At 46.4% G+C, this 27916-nt stretch overlaps 1 protein-coding gene across 2 annotated transcripts; it reads right to left on the reverse strand.

Moving 5' to 3' along the window:
• Positions 1-111: 111 nt before the first annotated feature.
• On the reverse strand, positions 112-26056 carry LOC115146897 (inactive carboxypeptidase-like protein X2). Of its 2 annotated transcripts, XM_065004734.1 has the most exons (21): positions 25152-26056; positions 20455-20781; positions 20204-20248; positions 19896-19979; positions 19621-19665; positions 19466-19519; positions 19318-19377; positions 17532-17609; positions 16779-16888; positions 7482-7621; positions 7074-7158; positions 6838-6982; positions 6558-6637; positions 6235-6358; positions 5921-6117; positions 5534-5707; positions 5197-5328; positions 4743-4998; positions 4014-4153; positions 1003-1102; positions 112-869 (listed from the first exon to the last, which is right to left on the reverse strand). In XM_065004734.1, exons 1-21 carry the CDS (start codon positions 25393-25395, stop codon positions 274-276), a joined length of 3216 nt encoding a protein of 1071 aa, XP_064860806.1. In that variant the 5' UTR covers positions 25396-26056; the 3' UTR covers positions 112-273. The 2 variants fall into 2 exon arrangements, with proteins under 2 accessions (XP_064860806.1, XP_064860807.1); XM_065004735.1 differs by lacking the exon at positions 19896-19979.
• Between the last annotated feature and the right edge of the window lie 1860 nt (positions 26057-27916).

Here is a 27916-nt window from a genome sequence, read left to right on the forward strand (position 1 = left end):
TCATCTGCACAGAAAGACTGTGCCCTATTCTCTGATCAATGTGCGTGCGTCACAAAAATATATCAGAATAAATGTAAAACCATCATGAGACATTAATAGAAGAGCACCAAAGAAGTATTATTCTTTTAATATAAAAAGTGCTACAAAAAATGCAGTTACAATATTGTCTTTCAGCACGAGACGGAATTACATTTGTTTTTTGTTTCCCACAATTTGAATAATGCCTTTTAGCTATGATTGTGTATTTACAAACTGTTACTTTAGCAATTCAATTTAGTAATCATCAAACTTGTAATCAAAGATGTAGTCCTGTGTGGGCTCTGACTCCTGGATTTCCGTGAGGATCTCGGCCTGCGTGGGCTCTGTGTACGAACTCTCAACAGGGAACCACGAGTCATACCAGGAAGTAGTGCTCTCGGTCACCAGCTCCGCCGTCGTCGTGGGGGCCGGTGTGGTGGTCGTGGTGGCAACGGTCGTGGTGGTGGAGAGGTTGGCCCTGAGTCTCCGCAGGCGCAGCTGGCGCAGGCGCATCAGCCGTAAGCGGCGGAGGTTCTTAGCATTCTGTGAGTCGGCTGCCCTGCCACCGGTGTCCGTCTTTGTGGTGTTCATGCTGCCAACGGCTCCACCACTGATGTCACTTCCTGCCTGGGGCGGTGCCTTGGTGACAAGCCGTATTGGCCTCTTGCCGTGGAGGTCCATGATCTGCTTGATGCGATCCCAGTTGGACTTGGCCAGGGTGAAGCTGCAGGGGGTGGCCCCGGAGTCGTAGCCCACCATGCACAGCCGGGTCTGGGGAGTGTGGCCTTCGGCGCGGGCCATCACACGGTACTCCCCAGGGTTCAACAACCGCCAGTAGTCTCCGGCTGCAGCTACGGGGGTGAGAAAAGGAAAGACCAGAAAGAGAGGATCAGAAATGTCATATCATTTTGGAAGGAACTACCATGTACATTTGTCTTTGGTCTTCCTCTGCGATATGCTGTGTGTGTGTAAATGCAGGTTTACCAGTCTTGACGTCGTGCTTGATACCTTCCACAGAGATGGTGGCGTTGGCCAGAGGATTGCCCTCCATGTCCCTCACTATACCCTTTATCCCACGATGCACCTGGCACAGGAAACAGAACCTCTATCAGGGCTCAACGCTCAGATGACATCACTGGGTGCAATTCAATCAAGTACAGCATTTACTCAGTGGCATATAGGGAAAGGGGGATTCCTGGTCAGTTGTACAACTAAATGACTTCAACTGAAATGTATCTTCCGCATTTAAACCAACCCCTCTGAATCAAAGGTGCGGGGCGCTGCCCTAATCAACATCCACGTGCCCTAATCAACATCCACGTCTTCAGCACCAGTGGGTTACTGCCTTGCTCAGGGGCAAAACAACACATTTTTACCTTGTCAGCTCAGGGATTGGATCCAGCAACCTTTTGGTTATTGGCCCAACACTCGTAACCACTAGGCCACCTGCCACCCTTACTTTCTTGGGGACCTGAATATTGACTGGTTTTCATCAAGCTGTCCTCTCAAGTGGAAGCTTCTTACTGTAACCAGTGCCTGTAATCTGGTTCAGGTTATTAATCAACCTACCAGGGTGTTTACAAACACTGCAGGAACAAGATCATCCACATGTATCAATCACATTTTTACTAATACTGTAGAACTTTGTTCTAAAGCTGTATCCGAACCCATTGGATGCAGTGATCACAATATAGTGGCTATATCCAGGAATGCCAAAGTTTCAACAGCTGGGCCTAAAATTGTGTATAAGAGATCATACAAAAGATATTGCTGTGACTCATGTGGATGATGTTAAACATATTTGCTGGCCTGATGTGATTAATGAGGAGCATCCAGATGCTGCACTTGATGAATTTATGAAATTGCTTCTTCCAATTATTGATAAACATGCACCTGTTAAGAAACTGATAGTTAGAACTGGTAAGACTCCATTGATTGATGAGGAATTGAACAACTGTATGGTTGAAAGAGATGGGCAAAAGGAGTGGCTAATAAGTCTGGCTGGCTTACTGCAAATTGAGAAATGATGTGACTCAACTCAACAAAAAGAAGAAACTGTATTATGAAGCCAAGATCAACGATATAAAGAACGATGGAAAAAAAAACTTTGGAGTACTTTAAATGAAATTATGGGCAGAAAGACAAATTCAACTCAGTCTTTCATCGAATCAGACGGCTTATTCATCACAAACCATTTGATGTTGCCAATTATTTTAATGATTATTTATTGATCAATAATGACTGGCATTGACAACTTAGATGAAAAGCTACTGAGGATGCTGGCTGACTCTATAGCCACTCCTATCTGTCATATTTTGAATCTGAGCCTAAAGGAAAGTCTTTGTCCTCGGGCCTTGGGGGAAGCCAAAGTAATTCTGCTACCCAAGAGTGGTAAAGCGGCCTTTACAAGTTCTAACAGCAGACCTATCGGCTTGCTGCCAGCTCTTAGCAAACTTGGAAATACAATGCTATTTCTCTGTAAACAAATTTACAACAGACTTTCAGCATGCTTTTTGAGATGGGCAGTCAACATGTACTACACTGACACAAATGAGTGATGATTGGTTGAGAGAAATTGATAATAAGAAGATTGTGGGTGCTGTGCTGTTAGACTTCAGTGCAGCCTTTGATACTATTGACCATAACCTGTTGTTGAAAAAACTTAAGTGCTATGGCCTTTCAACCTCTGCCACCATATCGTGGATTCAGAGCTATCTATCTAATAGAACTCAAAGGATTTTCTTTAATTGGAAGCGTCTCTAATGTCAAACATGTAAAGTGTGGGATACCGCAGGGCAGCTCTCTAGGCCCTCTACTCTTTTCTATTTTTACCAATGACCTGCCACTGATATTAAACAAAGCATGTGTGTCCGTGTATGCTGATGATTCAACCATATATGCATCAGCAACCACAGCAAATGAAGTCACTGAAACCCTTAACAAAAAGTTGCAGTCTGTTTTGGAATGGGTGGCCAGTAATAAACTGGTCCTGAACATCTCTAAAACTAAGAGCATTGTATTAGGTACAAATCATTCTTTAAGTGCTAGACCTCAGCTGAATCTGGTAATGAATGGTGTGGCTGTTGAAGAGACTGAATTACTTGGCGTTACCTTAGATTGTAAACTGTCATGGTCAAAACATATAGATTTAATGGATGTAAAGATGGGGAGAGGTCTGTCCGTAATAAAGAGATGCTTTTCTTTTCTGACACCACACTCCAAAAAGCAAGTTCTGCAGGCTCTAGTTTTTTGTCTAATCTTGATTATTGTCCAGTCGTGTGGTCCAGTGCTGCAAGGAAAGGCCTAGTTAAGCTGCAGCTGGCCCAGAACAGAGCGGCACGTTTTGCTCTTAATTGTAATCAGAGGGCTGATATAAATACTATGCATGCCAGTCTCTCCAGGCTAAGAGTTGAGGAGTTGAGGAGAGACTGACTGCGTCACTTCTTTTTATAAGAAACAATGTGTTGAAAATCCCAAATTGTTTGCATAGTCAACTTACACACAGCTCTGACACACACACACTTATCCCACCAGACATGCCACCAGGGGTCTTTTCACAGTCCCCAAATCCAGAACGAATTCAAGAAATGTACAGTATTATATAGAGACCTTATTGCATTCTTCCATCTCATATGGCTCAAATAAACAGCAAACCTGGTTTCAAAAAACAGATAAAGCAACACCTCGCAGCACAACGCCTCTCCCCTATTTGACCTAGATAGTTTGTGTGTATGCATTGATATGTAGGCTACGTGTGCCTTTTAAAAAATGTATGTAGTTCTGTTCTTATCTAATGATGTTCTGTATTATGTTTCATGTTTTGTGTTGAACCCCAGGAAGAGTAGCTGCTGCTATTGCAACAGCTAATGGGGATCCTAATAAAATACCAAATGTTTATAAAATAACAAAGTAACAAAAGGCACAGTAAAATGCATTAAAAAAAACAGGTAATATTAAACATGAATTGATGTTGTCTTTGTAGTGTGTATTCTGACCTGTTCTATGAAGGACAGTAGTGCCTCTCGGTTGTTCTCCCACTCCAAAGGCAGCTCACTCTCGTGCGGAAACTTGTCACAGCCCAAGAAGACGGACAGCTCAAAGCAGTTAGTGTGCAAGTAGCTGAAGTCATTCATACCTGGGGGTTTAAATCATGAGGGAAGTATAAAACATGAGATGGAGTTAACACTGTCTGCTTCTCTCTATCTCTCTTTAACCTGATTCTTCATACTTATTTCTTCCTCTCTCTCTGTCACACCCTGATCTGTTTCACCCGTCTTTGTGCTTGTCTCCACTCACCTCCAGGTGTGGCACATCTTCCCCATTATCCCCAGTGTATTTATACCTGTGTTCTCTGTTACCAGTTCGTTTTGTTTTGTCAAGCATACCAGCGTTTTCCCCGTGCTCCTGTCTTGCTCTAGTTCCCGTTCTCCCGGTTTTGACCATTCTTGCCTGCCCTGAGCCTACCTGCTGTTCTGTACCTTTTGGACTCTGCTCTGGATTTACTGACCTCTGTCTGCCCTTGATCTGTCATTTGCCTGCCCCACTGTTTTTGTAATAAACTTTTGTTACCTCGAAACTGACTGCATCTGGGTCTTCTCCTGAGCCTTGATACTCTCTCTCCTTTTTTTCTCCCTATCTCTCTCCGGCGCCCTTCCTTCAGACTCCTCTCTTCTCTCGCCTCTCCTCCACTCTTCACGTCTTTCCCCGTCCCCATTGACACTCACTCCCCACCACAGGCTTCCAGCTGGCCCTGTTGATGATGCCCTGTCCCCCAGAGATGTCGTCGGTGTGGCAGGAGCCCCGCTGGGTCTCTGTCATGGTCAAGTGGCTGTGGGCGTACGACATGGCCAGCCAGCGGAACATGGTGTCGTCTGCCGTCTCCCGTAGCGCGTCCCCGTTCTGACGCTGCATCCGGGCCCACGTCTCCTCGTTCATCTCATGGTCCATACCGGGCCGAGACCCACGCCGAGACCCCAACGTCTGTTGAAAGACACAGGAATCAGATTATGTTAATGTGATAGAAGATAGCAGGGCTGGAAATGGTGACCAAATGGCATCCTATTCTCTTGGGTGCAGATATAAATCTATGGGTACGTCTGAAATTCCCTAGATAAAGATTCCCGATATAGGATACTACTTTTCCTGCTTTGTCTTATTTCAGTCACAACCGAAACCCACCCCTGCAGCCCTTGGAGGCCGCTGCATATCAAACGGGTACGCCACTACTTTTTCTCCCCCCTGCAAATTGGCTCCCAACACAAATGGGGTCCGCTCCATCCAGTTAATGACAGCTTTGGTCTCCAGGGCAACCTACAAAAAGAGAGAGAGAGAGAGAGAGAGAGAGAAAATAGAGATGTCACCCCAGAAATTCTAACTAGTATAATTGGAAATTGTGAGAGAGAGAGAGAGAAAGAGTGAGACAAAGCGAGAGAGAAAATAAAGACTAGTGTAATTGGAAATTGAACAGTACAAAATCAATAACAGAAACAACAACGTCTCGAGCCCAAACACTCACAGAGCCATTGAGGAAGTTCTCTGGGAGTGGGATGTGGTGATTGGGTACAATGCGTGGGACCCAGCCCCTGTCCTCTGCCCCCCACAGAACACTGTTGAGGTCCGGGAAGTTCTGGAAGATATCGTATCCCTCCTCCGTCCAGTGTCCCAGACCCCAATTCCCCATCTCAGAGCCCTGGAGACGAGAGAGGAGAGGTGAGAAAATGCCATCTCTATTGAAGAGATTATTGCAAATACACTTCTTAGAGCAGGCAGTTTGGGACCTGTGGGGAGAGAAATAGGATATGGAAAGAACATGATGTAATGTTACATTGGTTCCCGTTTCATCAATTAAAACATATATATCCCTTGTTGGAGCATCTTTTTGAAATGAGCCCAGGTCCCTCACCATCTCGTAAGCCAGTTCGTAGGCGTCTGGGTTGAGTGAGGGAACCAGGTGTATTCTCACACCCTCCACCAGGCGGCGCACTCGGGGGTTGTCGTCATTGTACTCCTTACACATGAATTGCATCAGCAGGAGGAGCAGCTCCCGCCCCAGCGCCTCGTTGCCATGGAGACCCGCCGTGTAGCGAAACTCCGGCTCACCTGTTGAGTAAGATGTCTTTATGTGACAGTGTTTTGTGATCACTTAGTATGTGTGCGAGGTCCGTTGCTGTATGGCTCACCAATTACTCACACACACACACACACACACACACACACCTGTCTGGTGTTCCCCGGGGTTGTCAGAGATCTCCATGGCGTACATCTTCAGGCCAGCAGAACTCTTCCCAATGTTATAGATCCTTGTGATGTTAGGACACTCCTCATTTATCACCTTCATCATCTGGGATGGAGAGAGAAGGGAGGTGGGAGAGATGAAGGGAGATATGGGAAGATGGAGGGAGAGAGGAGAGTGATGTGTTAGGTGGGCGTGACGGAGGTGGAGATAGAGGAGGATAGAGAGAGAGGGATGAGGGAGAGATGAAAGAGGGACTATCTCACCTGACATACCCACCTGTGCCCCACTCTCCTTTTAGACTCACCTGTCTCATGTCCTTATAGTTGTGGTGTCTGTAGTCCAGGTCGTCTGTGGGGTGGACCTCATTCTCACTACGGAAGCTGCCTGCGGGGAGTGAAGGGAGGAACAACATTGGAAGCATGTGGTGGAATTCAAATGGGAGAGTAATGGGGATGGTTGTGGGCGTGATTATGATCCTTTTATAGGTTATGAGGTGATGGAGTTAGGGATGTGATGAGGTTCTGGAGTTTTTGGAGGGGATGTTTTCACTGAGGTGATGGGGTTATGCATTGTATTGTACTCACTTGGCAGTTGGCAGGCCATGACCTCAGCTCTGAGACACAAGCTACCGTTCCAGCTCTGGGGAAGGATACGGATGTAACGTGCCACAATTGGCCAATCAAACTGTACCATCACTGGCGTGTCCCTATCCACATTGCCATAGAACAACTGGAGGGATGGAGAGGGGAAAGATTAGAGAGGAGGAAAGTTGAGATAATAAATTGGCAGCTGCACTGACCAATCTTAAGAGGTCACTCACCCACTCCGCATAGCCATCGTGGAGCACCGTCCAATCACGACTGTCGTTACTGAAGGACACGTGGAACGTGGACACAAAATCTTCTCTGAAATACAGGAAGAGAGAGAGAGAGAGAAAGAGACTTTATAAGTCATGCGAATAGCCAACATTGTGTAATCTTTAACATTCAAAGTGCCAGTTGATTCCACAGGAAATATTCCTATTATATATTTCCTATTACTTTTTCCCTATAATCATTTTTGCAGCATTCTGCTTATCTAATGGATAAAAAAAACCTTGATGTGAATGGTGTTTGGTTTGTATTAATTTCATGTGTTGTTCATTTCAAATCAATTGTGCAGGCTAATGGGGATTCCATCTGGCCCTGGCTGTGTGAACAGTGCAGTGACCCCGGACAGCAGGACTTACACTGTGTCTGAATTTCTGCCCTGTACAATGACTCCAGTGAACTCCACCTCTCTGCGAGCGTCCACCTCAAACCAGTGGTTATTCTCCTCTGGCTCTGCGCACCACGCACCCCCGTACACACCGTCGTCATCACCGGAACTCTGGGGAGACAAAATTATCCCCTCAACTGGTCAATCATGCAGCATCCTCTTAAGATCTGAGGAAATAGTTGGAAGGAAAAGCTCCCTAGGTAGGAATGAACCTTGAGAGGAACCTGTCTCTAGAGGGGGAGCCCATTTTCCAGTACTATGGTGGCAAGATGGTGCCGACAGACATGGCAGCTCTGCTTCTAGCTCCTAAGCAAATTTGCAATACTTAGTATTTTGTGTTATTTCTTACATTTTTAGCCCAGAGCGTTTTTTTGTGTTTTTGCATACAGCCGGAAATAACTTTCGGATATCAGAGCGACGGTAACTCATCAGCATTACGACCAGGAATATGACTTTACCAAATTGGATCCTTTGTTCGTACCCCCCAGGACAATTGAACTTATCCCAGAGGCTGCTCCAAGACGCCGCCAGCAGAGAACAAGTATTTGGAGTGGACTTCTAGTCCGACTCAGGAAGCGTGCACACCATCCACCACTTCCAAGTATATTACTTGCTAATGTTCAGTCTCTGGACAATAAAGTAAACGAGCTCAGGGCGAGGATCTCCTTCCAGAGAGACATCAGGGACTGTAACATACTCTCTTTCACGGAATCATGGCTCTCTCGGAATATACTGTTCCCGTTCATACAGCCAGCTGGGTTCTCAGTACATCGTACAGACAGGAATAAAGAACTCTTCGGGAAGAACAAGGGCGGTGCTGTATGTTTCATGATTATTTTAACTACTCATGGTGTGATTGTGATAACATACAGAAACTCAAGTCCTTTTGTTCACCCGACCTAGAATACCTCACAATCAAATGCAGACCGTATTACCTCCCAAGAGAATTCTCTTTGGTTATAGTCACTGCCGTGTATATTCCCCTCCAGCCGATACCACGACAGCCCTCAAGGACCTACACTGGACATAATGCAAACTGGAAACCACATATCTTGAGGCCGCATTTATTGTAGCTGGGGATTTTAACAAAGAACATTTTAGGAAAACACTACCAAAGTTCTATCAACACTTTTGCTGTAGTACTCGCTCTGGTAAAACACTCCCCCTTTCGAAATGCCTACAAGGCCCTCCCCCGCCCTCCCTTCAGCAAATCAGATCCGAACTCCATTTTACTCCTTCCTTCCTATAGGCAGAAACTCAAATAGGAAGTACCCATGCTAAGGTCTATTCAGCGCTGGTCTGACCAATCAGAATCCATGCTTCAAGATTGTTTTGATCACACGGACTGGGATATGTTCCGGGTAGCCTCTGAGAATAACATTGACGTATACATGGACACGGTGACTGAGTTCATCAGGAAGTCTATAGGGGATGTTGTTCCCACTGTGACTATTAAAATCTACCCAAAGCAGAAAACATGGATAGATGGCAGCATTTGCACAAAACTGAAAGCATGAACCATCACATTAAACAATGGCAACGTGACTGATAATATGGTTGAATACAAACATTGTAATTATTCCCTCCGTAAGGCAATCAAACAGGCAAAACGTCAGTACAGAGACAAAGTGGAGTCACATTTCAGTGACTCAGACCGGATACGTATGGGAGGGTCTACAGACAACCACAGACTACAAAGGGAAAACCAGCCACATCGCAGACACCGTCTTGCTCTCAGACAAGCTAAACACCCTTTTCAAACGCTTTGAGGATAGCACAGTGCCACCGACGCAGCCTGCACCCAAGGACTGTGGGCTCTCGATCTCCGTGGCCGATGTGAGTAAGACATTTAAGCGTGTTAACCCTCGTAAGGCTGCCGGCCGAGGGCAGACCAGCTGGCTGGAGTGTTTAAAGATATATTCAATCTCCCCCTATCCCAGTCTGCTGTCCACACATGATTCAAGATGGCCACCATTGTTCCTGTACCCAAGAGAGCAAAGGTCACTGAACGAAATGACTACACTCACTTCTGTCATCATGAAGTGCTTTGAGAGGCTAGTTAATGATCATATAATTTCTACCTTACATGACACCCTAGACCCACTTCAATTTGACACAATAGATCCACAGACAATGCAATCGCCATCACACTGCTCTATCCCATTTGGACAACAGGAATACCTGCGTAAGAATGCTGTTCATTGACTATAGCGCAGCCTTCAACACCACAGTACCCTCCAAGCTCATCATTAAGCTCGGGGCCCTGGGTCTGCACCCCGCCTTGTGCAACTGGGTCCAGGACTTCCTGACGGACCACCCCCAGGTAGTGAAGGTAGGAAACAACACCTCCACTTTGCTGATCCTCATCACAGGGGCCCCACAAGGGTGCGTGCTCAGCCCCCTCCTGTACTCCCTGTTCACCCATGACTGCTTGGCCACGCACGCCTCCAACTCAATCATCAGGTTTGTAGAATACACAACAGCAGTAGGCCTGATTACCAACAATGGAAACAGCAGAGGGAGCAAGCCCCTATCCACATCGATGGGACCGAAGTGGAGAAGGTGGAAAGCTTCAAGTTCCTCCGCGTACACATCCCTGACAATCTGAAATGGACTACCCACACAGACAGTGTGGTGAAGAAGGCGCAAAAAGTGCATCTTCAACGGCAGGAGGCTAAAGAAATTTGGCTTGGCCTGTAAGACCCTCACAAACTTTTACTGATGCACAATTGTGAGCATCCTGTTGGGCTGTATCACCGCCTGGCACGGCAACTGCACCACCCACAACCACTGGGATCTCCAGAGGGTGATGCGGCGCATCACCGGGGGCACACTGCCTGACCCCCAGGACACCTACAGCACAGGAAGACCAAAAATATCATCAAGGACATCAACCACCCGAGCCACAGCCTGTTCACCCCGCTATTATCTTTAAGGCAACGTCAGTACAGGTGCATCAAAGCTGGGACCTAGGGACTGAAAAACAGCTTCTATCTCAAGGCCATCAGACAGTTAAATAGCCATCACTCGCCGGCTACCACCCGGTTACTCAACCCTGCCTCTTCGAGGCTGCTGCTCTATATACAGTGCCTTGCGAAAGTATTCGGCCCCCTTGAACTTTGCGACCTTTTGCCACATTTCAGGCTTCAAACATAAAGATATAAAACTGTATTTTTTTGTGAAGAATCAACAACAAGTGGGACACAATCATGAAGTGGAACGACATTTATTGGATATTTCTTAACAAATCAAAAGCAGAAAAATTGGGCGTGCAAAATTATTCAGCCCCTTTACTTTCAATGCAGCAAACTCTCTCCAGAAGTTCAGTGAGGATCTCTGAATGATCCAATGTTGACCTAAATGACTAATGATGATAAATACAATCCACCTGTGTGTAATCAAGTCTCCGTATAAATGCACCTGCACTGTGATAGTCTCAGAGGTCCGTTAAAAGCGCAGAGAGCATCATGAAGAACAAGGAACACACCAGGCAGATCCGAGATACTGTTGTGAAGAAGTTTAAAGCCGGATTTGGATACAAAAAAGATTTCCCAAGCTTTAAACATCCCAAGGAGCACTGTGCAAGCGATAATATTGAAATGGAAGGAGTATCAGACCACTGCAAATCTACCAAGACCTGGCCGTCCCTCTAAACTTTCAGCTCATACAAGGAGAAGACTGATCAGAGATGCAGCCAAGAGGCCCATGATCACTCTGGATGAACTGCAGAGATCTACAGCTGAGGTGGGAGACTCTGTCCATAGGACAACAATCAGTCGTATATTGCACAAATCTGGCCTTTATGGAAGAGTGGCAAGAAGAAAGCCATTTCTTAAAGATATCCATAAAAAGTGTCGTTTAAAGTTGGCCACAAGCCACCTGGGAGACACACCAAACATGTGGAAGAAGGTGCTCTGGTCAGATGAAACCAAAATTGAATTTTTTGGCAACAATGCAAAACATTATGTTTGGCGTAAAAGCAACACAGCTCATCACCCTGAACACACCATCCCCACTGTCAAACATGGTGGTGGCAGCATCATGGTTTGGGCCTGCTTTTCTTCAGCAGGGACAGGGAAGATGGTTAAAATTGATGGGAAGATGGATGGAGCCAAATACAGGACCATTCTGGAAGAAAACCTGATGGAGTCTGCAAAAGACCTGAGACTGGGACGGAGATTTGTCTTCCAACAAGACAATGATCCAAAACATAAAGCAAAATCTACAATGGAATGGTTCAAAAATAAACATATCCAGGTGTTAGAATGGCCAAGTCAAAGTCCAGACCTGAATCCAATCGAGAATCTGTGGAAAGAACTGAAAACTGCTGTTCACAAATGCTCTCCATCCAACCTCACTGAGCTCGAGCTGTTTTGCAAGGAGGAATGGGAAAAAATGTCAGTCTCTCGATGTGCAAAACTGATAGAGACATACCCCAAGCGACTTACAGCTGTAATCGCAGCAAAAGGTGGCGCTACAAAGTATTAACTTAAGGGGGCTGAATAATTTTGCACGCCCAATTTTTCAGTTTTTGATTTGTTAAAAAAGTTTGAAATATCCAATAAATGTCGTTGCACTTCATGATTGTGTCCCACTTGTTGTTGATTCTTCACAAAAAAATATAGTTTTATATCTTTATGTTTGAAGCCTGAAATGTGGCAAAAGGTCGCAAAGTTCAAGGGGGCCAAATACTTTCGCAAGGCACTGTACATAGACATGGCCACTTTAATAATGGAACACTAGTCACTTTAATCATGTTTACATTACTGCTTTATTCATCTCATATTTATTTACTGTATTCTATTCTACTGTATTTTAGTCAATGCCACTCCGACATTGCTCAATCTAACGTTTATATATTTATTAATTCCATTCTTTTACTTTTAGATTTGTGTGTATTGGTAGAGAGGAGTTGGAGCGAGCGGTCGCATCTGCACTCGGTCCGCAGGTAGTATTACATTTCATTACATTTCATTATAGTACAACGGTTTGATTTGTCTAATCTTAGCAATTTCTTCTTAGCTAGCTACATAGCCGTCTTTGTATCATAGATAATTGCGTAATTATCGTATTTCGTCGTCCTAACGCAGTCTACACTGCCCTGCAGCTAGCCAGCTAGCTAACGTCCACCGTTAGCTAGTCCACCGTCTACCGATTAGCAGCACAACTATTACACTCAACTGAACGACTTGATTAGTGTAGTGTTAGCTAGCTACATAGTTGTCTTTGCTGTCTTCGTATCCAAGATAATTGTGTAGTTTAGAGTGTGTAGTTTTAGAGTGATTATCTTAATTTACCGAGGTTAGCTAGCCAGCTATTTGTCGTCCTTAACGTAGGAGACTCTGCTAGCTAGCCAACAGCTAGCCAACGTCTACCGAACAGAACTTCTGCACTCAACAATCCGGTCGCATTTCGCCTCGCTCCACAGGTAGTATCACATTTTTCATTTCATTTCATTACAGTACAACGGCTTGATTTGTTTGATCGTAGCTAGCTACATAGCCGTCTTTGTATCAAAGATAATTGTGTAGTCTAGAGCGATTTCCTAGGTTAGCTAGCCAGCTATTGTCGTTCTTTAACGCAACGTAACGTAATCAACACTGCTAGCTAGCCAGCTAGCCCCGAATAGCAGCACAGTAGAAACTATTACACTCAACGGAACGACTTGATTAGTGTAGTGTCAACAACGCAGCCAATGCCAGCTAGCCTACATAGTCAACAACGCAGCCTCTGCCAGCTAGCCTACTTCAGCAGTACTGTATCATTTTAATCATTTTAGTCAATAAGATTCTTGCTACGTAAGCTTAACTTTCTGAACACTCGAGACGTGTAGTCCACTTGTCATTCCAATCTCCTTTGCATTAGCGTAGCCTCTTGTGTAGCCTGTCAACTATGTGTCTGTCTATCCCTGTTCTCTCCTCTCTGCACAGACCATACAAACGCTCCACACCGCGTGGCCGCGGCCACCCTAATCTGGTGGTCCCAGCGCGCACGACCCACGTGGAGTTCCAGGTCTCCGGTAAGCCTCTGGAACTGCCGATCTGCGGCCAACAAGGCAGAGTTCATCTCAGCCTATGCCTCCCTCCAGTGCCTCGACTTCTTGGCACTGACGGAAACATGGATCACCACAGACAACACTGCTACTCCTACTGCTCTCTCTTCGTCTGCTCACGTGTTCTCGCACACCCCGAGAGCTTTGGTCAGCGGGGTGGTGGCACCGGGATCCTCATCTCTCCCAAGTGGTCATTCTCTCTTTCTCCCCTTACCCATCTGTCTATCGCCCCCTTTGAATTCCATGCTGTCACAGTTACCAGCCCTTTCAAGCTTAACATCCTTATCATTTATCGCCCTCCAGGTTCCCTCGGAGAGTTCATCAATGAGCTTGATGCCTTGATAAGCTCCTTTCCTGAGGACGGCTCACCTCTCACAGTTCTGGGCGACTTTAACCTCCCCACGTCTACCTTTGACTCATTCCTCTCTGCCTCCTTCTTTCCACTCCTCTCCTCTTTTGACCTCACCCTCTCACCTTCTCCCCCTACTCACAAGGCAGGAAATACGCTCGACCTCATCTTTACTAGATGCTGTTCTTCCACTAACCTCATTGCAACTCCCCTCCAAGTCTCCGACCACTACCTTGTATCCTTTTCCCTCTCGCTCTCATCCAACACTTCCCACACTGCCCCTACTGGATGGTATCGCGCCGTCCCAACCTTCGCTCTCTCTCCCCGCTACTCTCTCCTCTTCCATCCTATCATCTCTTCCCTCTGCTCAAACCTTCTCCAACCTATCTCCTGATTCTGCCTCCTCAACCCTCCTCTCCTCCCTTTCTGCATCCTTTGACTCTCTATGTCCCCTATCCTCCAGGCCGGCTCGGTCCTCCCCTCCCGCTCCGTGGCTCGACGACTCATTGCGAGCTCACAGAACAGGGCTCCGGGCAGCCGAGGGAAATGGAGGAAAACTCGCCTCCCTGCGGACCTGACATCCTTTCACTCCCTCCTCTCTACATTTTCCTCTTCTCTCTCTGCTGCTAAAGCCACTTTCTACCACTCTAAATTCCAAGCATCTGCCTCTAACCCTAGGAAGCTCTTTGCAACCTTCTCCTCCCTCCTGAATCCTCCTCCCCCTCCTCCCTCTCTGCAGATGACTTCGTCAACCATTTTGAAAAGAAGGTCGACGACATCCGATCCTCGTTTGCTAAGTCAAACGACACCGCTGGTTCTGCTCACACTGCCCTACCCTGTGCTCTGACCTCTTTCTCCCCTCTCTCTCAGATGAAATCTCGCGTCTTGTGACGGCCGGCCGCCCAACAACCTGCCCGCTTGACCCTATCCCTCCTCTCTTCTCCAGACCATTTCCGGAGACCTTCTCCCTTACCTCACCTCGCTCATCAACTCATCCCTGACCGCTGGCTACGTCCCTTCCGTCTTCAAGAGAGCGAGAGTTGCACCCCTTCTGAAAAACCTACACTCGATCCCTCCGATGTCAACAACTACAGACCAGTATCCCTTCTTTCTTTTCTCTCCAAAACTCTTGAACGTGCCGTCCTTGGCCAGCTCTCCCGCTATCTCTCTCAGAATGACCTTCTTGATCCAAATCAGTCAGGTTTCAAGACTAGTCATTCAACTGAGACTGCTCTTCTCTGTATCACGGAGGCGCTCCGCACTGCTAAAGCTAACTCTCTCTCCTCTGCTCTCATCCTTCTAGACCTATCGGCTGCCTTCGATACTGTGAACCATCAGATCCTCCTCTCCACCCTCTCCGAGTTGGGCATCTCCGGCGCGGCCCACGCTTGGATTGCGTCCTACCTGACAGGTCGCTCCTACCAGGTGGCGTGGCGAGAATCCGTCTCCACACCACGTGCTCTCACCACTGGTGTCCCCCAGGGCTCTGTTCTAGGCCCTCTCCTATTCTCGCTATACACCAAGTCACTTGGCTCTGTCATAACCTCACATGGTCTCTCCTATCATTGCTATGCAGACGACACACAATTAATCTTCTCCTTTCCCCTTCTGATGACCAGGTGGCGAATCGCATCTCTGCATGTCTGGCAGACATATCAGTGTGGATGACGGATCACCACCTCAAGCTGAACCTCGGCAAGACGGAGCTGCTCTTCCTCCCGGGAAGGACTGCCCGCTCCATGATCTCGCCATCACGGTTGACAACTCCATTGTGTCCTCCTCCCAGAGCGCTAAGAACCTTGGCGTGATCCTGGACAACACCCTGTCGTTCTCAACTAACATCAAGGCGGTGGCCCGTTCCTGTAGGTTCATGCTCTACAACATCCGCAGAGTACGACCCTGCCTCACACAGGAAGCGGCGCAGGTCCTAATCCAGGCACTTGTCATCTCCCGTCTGGATTACTGCAACTCGCTGTTGGCTGGGCTCCCTGCCTGTGCCATTAAACCCCTACAACTCATCCAGAACGCCGCAGCCCGTCTGGTGTTCAACCTTCCCAAGTTCTCTCACGTCACCCCCGCTCCTCCGCTCTCTCCACTGGCTTCCAGTTGAAGCTCGCATCCGCTACAAGACCATGGTGCTTGCCTACGGAGCTGTGAGGGGAACGGCACCTCAGTACCTCCAGGCTCTGATCAGGCCCTACACCCAAACAAGGGCACTGCGTTCATCCACCTCTGGCCTGCTCGCCTCCCTACCACTGAGGAAGTACAGTTCCCGCTCAGCCCAGTCAAAACTGTTCGCTGCTCTGGCCCCCCAATGGTGGAACAAACTCCCTCACGACGCTAGGACAGCGGAGTCAATCACCACCTTCCGGAGACACCTGAAACCCCGCCTCTTTAAGGAATACCTAGGATAGGATAAAGTAATCCCTCTCACCCCCTTAAAAGATTTAGATGCACTACTGTTCCACTGGATGTCATAAGGTGAATGCACCAATCTGTAAGTCGCTCTGGATAAGAGCGTCTGCTAAATGACTTAAATGTAAATGTAAATGTAATGGTATGAATTGTTAGATACTTCTGCACTGTTGGAGCTAGGAACACAGGCATTTTGCTACACCTGCAATAACATCTGCTAAACACGTGTATGTGACCAATAACATTTTATTTTATTTGGTGTCCAGTATGTAGTATTCTAAGTATATCTGCAGTACTATGGTGTGTATGTTATGTAGTATATGTTATACAATACAGTGTGTACCTGCATGTGGAGCCTGCCCCTCTAAGCAGAGAAACCGTGGTGAGACTGAGACAAGGCAATACTATGGTGTAGTACTGTGTATCTCTATACTATAGTGTACTATGTGTACCTGCATGTTGAGCCTGCCTCTCTGAGCTGTGAAGCCGTGGTGAGACTGAGACGAGGCCAGCAGCTGGTCATCATCAACACGATGGGACTCCAGGCCTAGAGGAGGGCATTCTGGGAAAACAAAACAAAACAACTGAAAACTAATGGGACACACACCAAAACAGTTCAGTCAGCCATGCTAAATATTTTGGTCTGTAGTCGTCAAGAGCAACAGGCTAAAAACACAGTCCAATACTGACCACATCTTACACAAACACAAACACGCACGCACGCACACTCACCCACAACCACACACAATGCTTTTTTTTTATTCTGAAAAGGCTATAAGGGAATGGTTGTTTTCAAGTGCTGCAAGACGTTTTTGCTTTCTCATAGCATTCTTTTTCCTTTTTATGAGGTCTCGGAGGCCATAACACGAGTCTCAGATCTGGTACTTGGAAGAGAAAGAGACGGTGAGATAAAGAGAGAACAGGCTAGTCGTCTCCTAGTCTGACTGTACAGTAAACATCTATTTTTGGCCGGACCAGAAGGCTGATTGGGGAGAAAACAAGTTTATTACAGGAAACAGGAGAAAACAGGCCAGCATTCCAACAGTATCTAACTGCGACAGATAAACACTCACATATCAAAGACTGTGACTGAGACATTTACTGTAGGGAAGGTTTGGGAGTATAGGGTTAGGGGTTCAAGTAAAGTTGAAGCTGATCATTGGTGAATATGATTATGAAAAACGGTATTGAGGTGATTTTCTTACTCTTGGACTCGGCGTGTAACGGGATCTGCCTCAGCCTCTCCTCCTCTTCCTCTTCCCACATCTTCCTCAGCCGCTCCACTGTGGTGCAAGACACCGCCATTACTCTCCAGCTCAGCAAGCATCAAATACTGTCCTCTCATATGTGCTGTCGGTATAGCACTGCGCAGTTACTGCCATTCCATTACCCTCCAATAACCCTCCCTGCATATTCTCATAAACAGATGGCTCAGTTTACTCTATGAAACTATCCTGATAGGCCTACACCGAGTGGTGAATTTAACTCCACTTTACATCATCAAATGTACACTTGAAATCTCTCCGCCTGCTCTGCACACACTCAAAATGAACCCCAACCCCCCTCCTACCCTCCCTCCCTTCTTCCCTCTCTTCATCCCTCCCCCCTTGTCTGTCTCACTGATACTGAGGCCCAGGGCGCCAACACGTGACAGCAGCTGTTTTGATAAACCCCGTTCTTTTCCTTATCGCTCTCCCTTCCTCTCCCCCTTTCTCTCTTTGTCAATCCACCCCATTCCCTCTCCAACAGCCACATGGCGATGGACTCTTCTCTCCCCCTTTCTCTCTTTCTCAATCCACCCCATTCCCTCTCCAACAGCCACATGGCGATGGACTCTTCTCTCCCCCTTTCTCTCTTTCTCAATCCACCCCATTCCCTCTCCAACAGCCACATGGCGATGGACTCTTCTCTCCCCCTTTCTCTCTTTCTCAATCCACCCCATTCCCTCTCCAACAGCCACATGGCGATGGACTCTTCTCTCCCTTCCTCTCCCCCTTTCTCTCTTCCTCAATCCACCCCATTCCCTCTCCAACAGCCACATGGCGATGGACTCTTCTCTCCCTTCCTCTCCCCCTTTCTCTCTTCCTCAATCCACCCCATTCTCTCTCCAACAGCCACATGGCGATGGACTCTTCTCTCCCCCTTTCTCTCTTCCTCAATCCACCCCATTCTCTCTCCAACAGCCACATGGCGATGGACTCTTCTCTCCTTCCTCTCCCCCTTTCTCTCTTCCTCAATCCACCCCATTCTCTCTCCAACAGCCACATGGCGATGGACTCTTCTCTCCTTCCTCTCCCCCTTTCTCTCTTCCTCAATCCACCCCATTCTCTCTCCAACAGCCACATGGCGATGGACTCTTCTCTCCCTTCCTCTCCCCCTTTCTCTCTTCCTCAATCCACCCCATTCTCTCTCCAACAGCCACATGGCGATGGACTCTTCTCTCCTTCCTCTCCCCCTTTCTCTCTTTCTCAATCCACCCCATTCTCTCTCCAACAGCCACATGGCGATGGACTCTTCTCTCCCCCTTTCTCTCTTTCTCAATCCACCCCATTCTCTCTCCAACAGCCACATGGCGATGGACTCTTCTCTCCCTTCCTCTCCCCCTTTCTCTCTTTCTCAATCCACCCCATTCTCTCTCCAACAGCCACATGGCGATGGACTCTTCTCTCCTTCCTCTCCCCCTTTCTCTCTTTCTCAATCCACCCCATTCTCTCTCCAACAGCCACATGGCGATGGACTCTTCTCTCCCTTCCTCTCCCCCTTTCTCTCTTTCTCAATCCACCCCATTCTCTCTCCAACAGCCACATGGCGATTGACTCTTCTCTCCTTCCACTCCCCGATATTGACACCGTCGCAATCCCACAGGATATAACATACCGTGTCCCATAAACAGCCCAGGTCGCCTAAGTGAGGAATTAACACATAAGGGTGTCCTAAAAGGGACAGAGCTACAGGGTTCTTCCTGGCAGAAAGATTCAAAGGGATTCAGACCTTTCTCCTCCTTCTCCTTGCGAGCTTTCTCTGCCTCCTCCTCTAGCTTCTTAGCTGCCACTGTGGAGAGAGCAGAGGTTGGACGTTACAGAGGGGAGTGCTCTTACAGAGCATGATAAATAACCAGACCGGCAGGTGGTGTACCTACAATCTGCATAATCATACTCTTCGTACCAGGGCATGGGCGGTACGGTGGTTTCCTCTGAAAGAAAAATACATTTATTTGTGTGCGTGTTAAATAGATGCAAAATAAACGATTGAAACTAGTACTGTAATTTGTTACGTGACGGGATTGGCTGTTACCTGGTACATACATAATGACCTCAGTGGTGGTCCTCTCTCTGTCAGCTGTAAACAGACGTTTAGATGTCTTAGAGGGCTGAACAACAACACTTTTCTCTACATGAAAGTGTTTCCTCTCAACTGTCACGAACATTAGGCTTTGACAATATTAGTGTCTTGTTTTTTTTGCAATTTCTCATAGATGACATATGATCATAATCTCTGCCAAGCTGAACTCATGCGTCAAAACAGAGAAGATTGGATTGAAAGTGACTGTTGAGTCATGTCAGACGCACGCTTGGCATCCCAGTAATCTTGGTCATGCTCTGTCAGGGTCTTGGAGCCAGCAGAGGGTGGTGTGGGCCCCGAGGGTCTCCTGTCTACTGGGCAGAAACAACACACACACAAACCCCAACGCAGAGTCAACAGAGAACTATTGGCTACAACACCTGCACATTGCAAATGAATGAGATTACACTGAAACGGTACATGAACGTGACCTGCCGTTTTCAAAGGTCTCGAGTGAAAAGAACCAGCTCATAGCACAGAGATAAGCTGATTTCTCATGTGTGATCCCATTGTCTGATATCAAACCATCTCTTACCCTGGCCTGGCTCTTGGGGCTCCTTGGGAGTCACAGGTGGAATCACTGCAGAGACAGTTCTGTTAAGTCACCAACCGTTCTACTCAGTCACAAACCAACGCACTGTATTAAAAGACTATATTGTCTACTGAAACCTACAGCCCACTAAAAGACTAACGTAATATTGTAAAGCATTTTGGGGTCCTTAGAAAAGCCCTGTATATGTCAAATATACATCTGTCACATTATTATTAAAGCCTCTGTATAAGTACATCTATCCCAGCCCAGCTCAATCAGCAGTTTCTCCTCCTCTTCCTCCAGAGTGGGTCTTTTGGCCACTGGCTCCACCACCTCGTCCTTCCTTCCAGTCGTCTTGGAGTCCTTCGTAGCTTTGGGCTTGGTGACCTTGAGTGCCTTGGTGGCTTTAGGTGCCTTGGTAGCCTTGGGCTTCTTGGGTGCCTTGGTGGCTTTAGGTGCCTTGGTGGCTTTAGGTGCCTTGGTAGCCTTGGGCTTCTTGGGTGCCTTGGTGGCTTTCGGTGCCTTGGGGGCTTTCTGTTTCTTGGCTTTGGCCTCTCTCTCTGCAGCTTTCTTTGCCCTGGCTGAAGAGAGAGAGAGAGAGAGATAGAGAGAGATAGAGAGAGATAGAGAGAGATAGAGAGAGAGAGAGAGAGAGAGAGAGAGAGAGAGAGAGAGAGAGAGAGAGATAGAGAGAGAGAGAGAGAGAGAGAGAGAGAGAGAGAGAGAGAGATAGAGAGAGATAGAGAGAGAGAGAGAGATAGAGAGAGATAGAGAGAGAGAGAGAGATAGAGAGAGATAGAGAGAGATAGAGAGAGATAGAGAGAGAGAGAGAGAGAGAGAGATAGAGAGAGATAGAGAGAGATAGAGAGAGAGAGAGAGAGAGAGAGATAGAGAGAGATAGAGAGAGATAGAGAGAGAGAGAGAGATAGAGAGAGATAGAGAGAGAGAGAGAGATAGAGAGAGATAGAGAGAGAGAGAGAGATAGAGAGAGATAGAGAGAGATAGAGAGAGATAGAGAGAGAGAGAGAGATAGAGAGAGATAGAGAGAGATAGAGAGAGATAGAGAGATAGAGAGAGATAGAGAGAGATAGAGAGAGAGAGAGAGATAGAGAGAGAGAGAGAGATAGAGAGAGATAGAGAGAGATAGAGAGAGTGTGAGAAAAAGCATTTAATAAAAAATGACCACCACCATTACTACACTACATTGCTCCATCCAGACAGTTAGAGAAAGAGACTAAAAGGTTGGAACAGAAGACGGGACCACTAACTACAGCGAGAGAGAGAGAGAGAGAGAGAGAGAGAGAGAGAGAAATCTCTCCACAGATATCCCTTTGCCCTCTCTTTCCCTCTCTTCTCTTTCCTATTTCCTGAAGGACAGGCCTGAACACATTCTCCCTCTCCCACAGGGTTCAAGGGTTCAGCAATGATGCTGAGCCCTTGTACGGACAGACAGGGTCAGCCAGGTCACTGCTTTGTTTTGGTTTGCAGGCCAGGCAGCCAGCTGGCCAAGCTCAAACCCACCGCGTTGACGGTCCTTCAACTCTCTGAGTGTCGACAGCTGTCCAACTGTTCCTGGTTGGTTCGTTGTGGCTTGTGGATAATGCTTCATTAACGGTGTAATCATTTACACTTCAGTCCCGGCACCAAACAAGAAGTTGAGTTGTAGAGCTACAGTGCTCACCCAGGAAAGTATTGTGGAATACTACTATTTCATATAATGATTTAAAAGCAGTTTACTTATGGTTAACAAACTTTAAAAAAAAAACTAGTTTGTAATCAAAAGTGTTCAGAGACTTGCCATACTCAGAGACACTGCAGCTGTGGAAAGAGACTAGTCAACCATTACCATCCATGCAATTACCCCCAGACTAGCAGACAGACACAGGACTGTAACACACAGAGAAGTAGCATAACTATCCCCAGACTAGCAGACAGACACAGGACTGTAACACACAGAGAAGTAGCATAACTATCCCCAGACTAGCAGACAGACACAGGACTGTAACACACAGAGTATTAACATAACTATCCCCAGACTAGAAGACAGACACAGGACTGTAACAGACAGAGAAGTAGCATAACTATCCCCAGACTAGAAGACAGACACAGGACTGTAACACACAGAGTATTAACATAACTATCCCCAGACTAGAAGACAGACACAGGACTGTAACACACAGAGAAGTAGCATAACTATCCCCAGACTAGAAGACAGACACAGGACTGTAACAGACAGAGAAGTAGCATAACTATCCCCAGACTAGAAGACAGACACAGGACTGTAACACACAGAGTATTAACATAACTATCCCCAGACTAGCAGACAGACACAGGACTGTAATACACAGAGTATTAACATAACTATCCCCAGACTAGCAGACAGACACAGGACTGTAACAGACAGAGAAGTAGCATAACTATCCCCAGACTAGCAGACAGACACAGGACTGTAACACACAGAGTATTAACATAACTATCCCCAGACTAGCAGACAGACACAGGACTGTAACAGAGACTGACTAAGACAGACACAGGACTGTAACACACAGAGTATTAACATAACTATCCCCAGACTAGCAGACAGACACAGGACTGTAACAGACAGAGAAGTAGCATAACTATCCCCAGACTAGCAGACAGACACAGGACTGTAACACACAGAGTATTAACATAACTATCCCCAGACTAGCAGACAGACTGTAACAGACAGACTAACTATCCCCAGTAACAGACTGTAACACACAGAGTATTAACATAACTATCCCCATACTAGTAGACAGACACAGGACTGTAACAGACAAAGAAGTGCTTGTTTTCTCCCCGGTAGACTTCAGTAGACCTGCTCCTGCAGCTCTGTTATGGTTCCATGATCACAGCATTACCTAGCTGTCTGAAATGTAAATGTCAACATCCTCACACACACACACACAGGCCAGCTAAACACACTGCCCAGGAAACTGTCTGCTCTTTCTCTGTCTACTCACCTTTTCCACTAACATTTTATTGGTAGGTAAGGATTTTCCTCAAGTGCTGTTAACCAATGAATAAGTGAGAACTCAAGCCTGAAGATACGTTGATATCTTTTTAATATTTTTTATTGAAGGTAAAAACAAGGAAGCACTCCTGGATCCCTGTGAGACGTCTTTGGCACTGTGAATCATGCCATTTTATGACAAGTTAAATGCATGAATCAAGCAGTTTTTGTTCATAATCGTATCTCCCTGCAGCACACTCAGTGGTTCCCGGTTCTGCAAACTCAGCCTTTAAAAAAAAAAAAAAGTAGCCTAATTCTAACCGCCCGGAATGGATTTGGAAAGAACTAGTAGAGTTGTGGCTTTGCAGTGGAAAATGTAATAGTGCACACATTCAACATCAATTCCATTGTTATAACTGGGCCCAGTGTTTGCCTCTCTCCTTACTGTGAAAATGTTTTTGTATTTTACACAAAAGTAGTCTGGAAATTGATGGCAGAAAGATTATATATAATGTATTCAATCAGACAATGCAATATTTTCTCTCAGATAAATGATGTAAAGTGTGAAACCCAAGATGTGTTGGTTCTGCCACAAAAATGCTGTCAGACCGCTAAGTAAGTGTATATGACAGTAACCCTCTCCCTCATCCCTGAATTACTGTAGTGTTAGCAGCACATACGCACACAGGCATGCATGTAGACACACACGCAACAACACACTTACTCACAACCTAACCTATTGTAGAAAGCGTGAAAAGACACCTGAGCGGAGTCCCCAGATCCGTTTCTCAGGGGAAACGGAAGTTAGGTTGAAAATACTGTATCCTCGAAAACCGGAAACATACACTTTCTTCAGGCTGAGAGTGAGCACAACTCTGCATCAGCCAAACACCACATGGTTACTAACTGGTTAAATCCACAGTAGGGAGTCTTCCCCACTTTCCCACTACAACACAAACTTGTAAAACTTTGAAAGTAAACTGTATGTATATGTATGCATGCCTCTTAGAAAATTGGTCTTCGGAGATCATTTGTGGATAATAAAGACTACTGCACTACGGAGTCTAGACATCAACAGTCTCACTGAAAAAATATTGTTGACAGATTATTAACTGTGTGTTTTCCCCACGCAATGGAGAGTGTAGAGAGGATGGAGGGAGGGGGGGGCGTAAAGAGGAAGGTATAGAGAGAAGGGTTAAAAAAAAAAGGATGATGAAGGGATGGAAAGGAAACCCACTGAACCACCCCTCACCACCCTGCTTCTACCCCTTACCACCACGTACCCCTTACCACCCCGCTTCTACCATGAGACAGACCAGATGTGTTTGCCATCTACACATGCAAGCACACACACACACACACACACACACACACACACACACACACACACACACACACACACACACACACACACACACACACACACACACACACACACAAGCACACACACACATGCACACTGCTGAACTGGGATGTTTCCCACTGTGAGTGAGAAATTGTGAGTAATTTTTGACAGTAAGAGGCTCAAGGAACGACTCGGGCTCCCATACATTGTTCAATACTATTATTACATATCTAAACTATAGAGAAACAACATTATAGAAAAGTGCTACAGCTCCGTTACCCTCCTCTCTCAGAGCCGACAGCATCAGGCGTGTTGGGTTTGGATGAGACACACCACGTTGGTTGGCTCCATGCACACGTGTTTCAGAGAGGAGTGTGTAGGAATCATTCCGCTGGGAGCTCTACTGGACCAGGATCGTCTCTGCCAATGCCTCTGTCTCCACGCATGTTTGTGAACAAGACGCAACAAGGGGAAAACTGGGCCAAGTCTTTGGTAAGTTTGTTCCCAAGAGGTTGTTACAGGGATTGCTGGTTGATGGACCACCAGGAAGATACAGTCAAGGAGAAAAAGAGGACAAAAAAAGAAGAAGAAGAAGAAGAAGAAGAAGAAGAACTGAAGGAGCCACCTCTTACCTTCTTCGACCTCCTCTGGAGATTTCTTCTTCTTTGGTTTGCTCTCCTCCACCTCCACACCAGGGTCATCCATCATAACCTCCTCCCTGTTTTCCTCCACCTCTCTCCCACGCGCCACAGGTCCAGTCTGTCTCACCTGTGTCTGGACACGTGCAGTGTCCTGTCCCTCTACACCTCCAGCCCAGCCCAGAACCCAGCAGCACAGGACCAGAGACACCCACAAACTCAACACTGCACCCCTCATCTTCTTCCTACACTCAGAACCAGGACTCGCAGTGCAACCTGACCCCAGCTCTAAAAAGGCCTTATCTGCTGTGCAGGAGAAGATTTCTCAGTCACTCTGGGTTGTACCAACGAAACAAAGGCAAGGTTGCAGACCAAATAGGCCAACTAATGTTTTAGTGACGCACAAAATCCTCAGGCCACCCACAGTCTCTCACACAGACCAGTCAGAGTAGTCAGCTAACAGATGACCTGCATGTGCTAGACGACAACAATAGACCATCCAACGGTCCTCAGGTTTAGAAGACGTCTCAGCCGGAGTCAGTCTGTCTTGAAGAGTCTCTAAGAGCTTGAAGAGTCTCTAAAAGCCTGGAGACTGAAGGAAATATTGTTGAAATCTTTGGTGTGTAGAACGTTTTGGTTCGTAGAAGGCTGTGGTGAAAACTTTGGTGTGCAGATGTGTATAGAACTTAGTCCTGTTTGGTGGTGTGTCAGAGAGAGGAGAGGAGGAGGATATAGCTGTGGGCTCAGGTTTTAAGCAGCCTCCTGGCAGAGACCAAGGAAAGGAACCGCAGATGCATGCAGGAGTCTGGAGTCTCAGAAGCAGCTACACAGCACACCTCCTGGCTCCCGTCTGTTCCTCTCCCTCTCGCTCCTCCGTAGGCATTCTTCTCTTATCCCCTCTCCTCTCCTCTCCCTCTATCCCCCTCTCCCTCTCTTCACTAAACACAGGGGAGGAGCCTTCCACACTTCACATTCCAGAGGAGGAGAGATAGAGAGGGAGAAAGAAAAGAGAAAAGAGAAGAATAGTAATGAGAATAAAAAAAAAAAAGAATGTTTAGACTCAAAAGTTGACAAAAGTTGACAAGGAAAAGAGAAAAGGAAAGAGAAAAGAGAAAAGGAAAGAGAAAGGAGAAAAGAGAAGAATAGTAATGAGAATAAAATTTAAAAAAGAATGTTTAGACTCAAAAATTGACAAGGCATTTGCACAGAAAGACAAAATAGTGAATCCATTTTATCCAGCTAGGTCAACATGTTCAATGTGTTCCGGAAAAACTACAGTATTTACACATGAAATGATTTATTGGAGAGGAAAACTCATTCCATCTTTAAGAATGTACCCACATTGTGTGGTTGGATATAAGTGCTTCAGCAGACATGCTAAAAGACTGCACACACACACACATGCACACACGCACGCACGCACGCACACACACATGCACGCACGCGCACACGTGCACACACACACACACACACACACACAAAAACAACCCAGCTCAGCTTCACATGCCTCCAGGTCATACAGGAGATGTCAGGACCTATCCCTCTCGCCTACTCTGCTCTCAAGGAGAAAACAGGAGAGAAAGAGAGAGAAAAAAGAGAGAGAAAGTGTGGAAAGGAGAGTGTGAGCTGAAAGTGAATTTCCCCCCCAAAAATACATGAAGTTACACTGGTTCCCAAAGGTGGGTCGGGACAAAGCGGTGAGTTGCAGTTCATTCCTTCAGAGTTCTCTGGGTTCCGACTAGAAACATTGAACGAGAAAGAACCTACAGCTTTGCGTTGGTCGATATACTCTCATAACAAAGAAATATGTTTGTTACTATTCATTCGTCATAGACTTGTACCGAAAGTGACCTACAGTTACAGTAATACATTTAGTATGACCCCAACTCGGACTACTGAGTCTAGGGGCCACGGAGTTACAGAGAGTTATTTCTCCTGTGAGATTAATGGCAGTCAGATGTGCTGTGATGTCTAAGTGCTCAATTTCTAGGCCAGATGTGCTGGGATATCTACGTTCTCTATTTCTGGAGCAGTGAGTCAGACTGCAGAATGTCAGCAGGAGGACATTCCTTTGTATTGCCATGCATCAAAGAACACATCTGATCTGATGTACAAAGAAACGATAGAAGTCTGCTATTCACAGATCATCAGAAGTCAGTGAACATGAATTAAAATGCTATGAACTCTGGGAGGTAATCCAGCAGTGTATGTACTTAGCTCAACATACCTGGTTATCATATGTTGAACATTTGATCATGCATAAAAGTTATAAATGAATGGGTCGTGAAATTCCTGTACAGTTTATGACTTGGTAGATACGTCTATGTTGAAGCCTCAAGGACGGAAAAATACCTTCCTCATTATTACTGTAGCATGTAACCAGTCACCCAATCAGTCATACTGATGTCTGCATTGTATCATCTGTATCTGTGTGTCTCATGGAAAATTGGCAGATTTATTTCCATAAGATCTCGTCTCTCTCTCTCTCTCCTGTTCACTTACACACATTTGGCCTTGCTGTTAGTGACTGTGATAGGCCTACAAAGGGTGACCTGATATTATTAACCGTGCGTCTGTGTGTGTGTGTGTGTGTGTGTGTGTGTGTGTGCGTGTGTGTGTGTGTGCATGTGTGTGTGTGTGTGCGTGTGTGTGCGTGCGTGCGTGTGTGTGCGTGCGTGTGTGTGTGTGTGTGCGTGTGTGCACTATTGGACTCAGTCTTATATTAGTCCCACAGTGACTGAGATCATTTCATGGAGAGA

Source organism: Oncorhynchus nerka, linkage group LG19 (genome assembly GCF_034236695.1).
Source record: "Oncorhynchus nerka isolate Pitt River linkage group LG19, Oner_Uvic_2.0, whole genome shotgun sequence".
In the NCBI taxonomy this organism is placed as follows: domain Eukaryota; kingdom Metazoa; phylum Chordata; class Actinopteri; order Salmoniformes; family Salmonidae; genus Oncorhynchus; species Oncorhynchus nerka.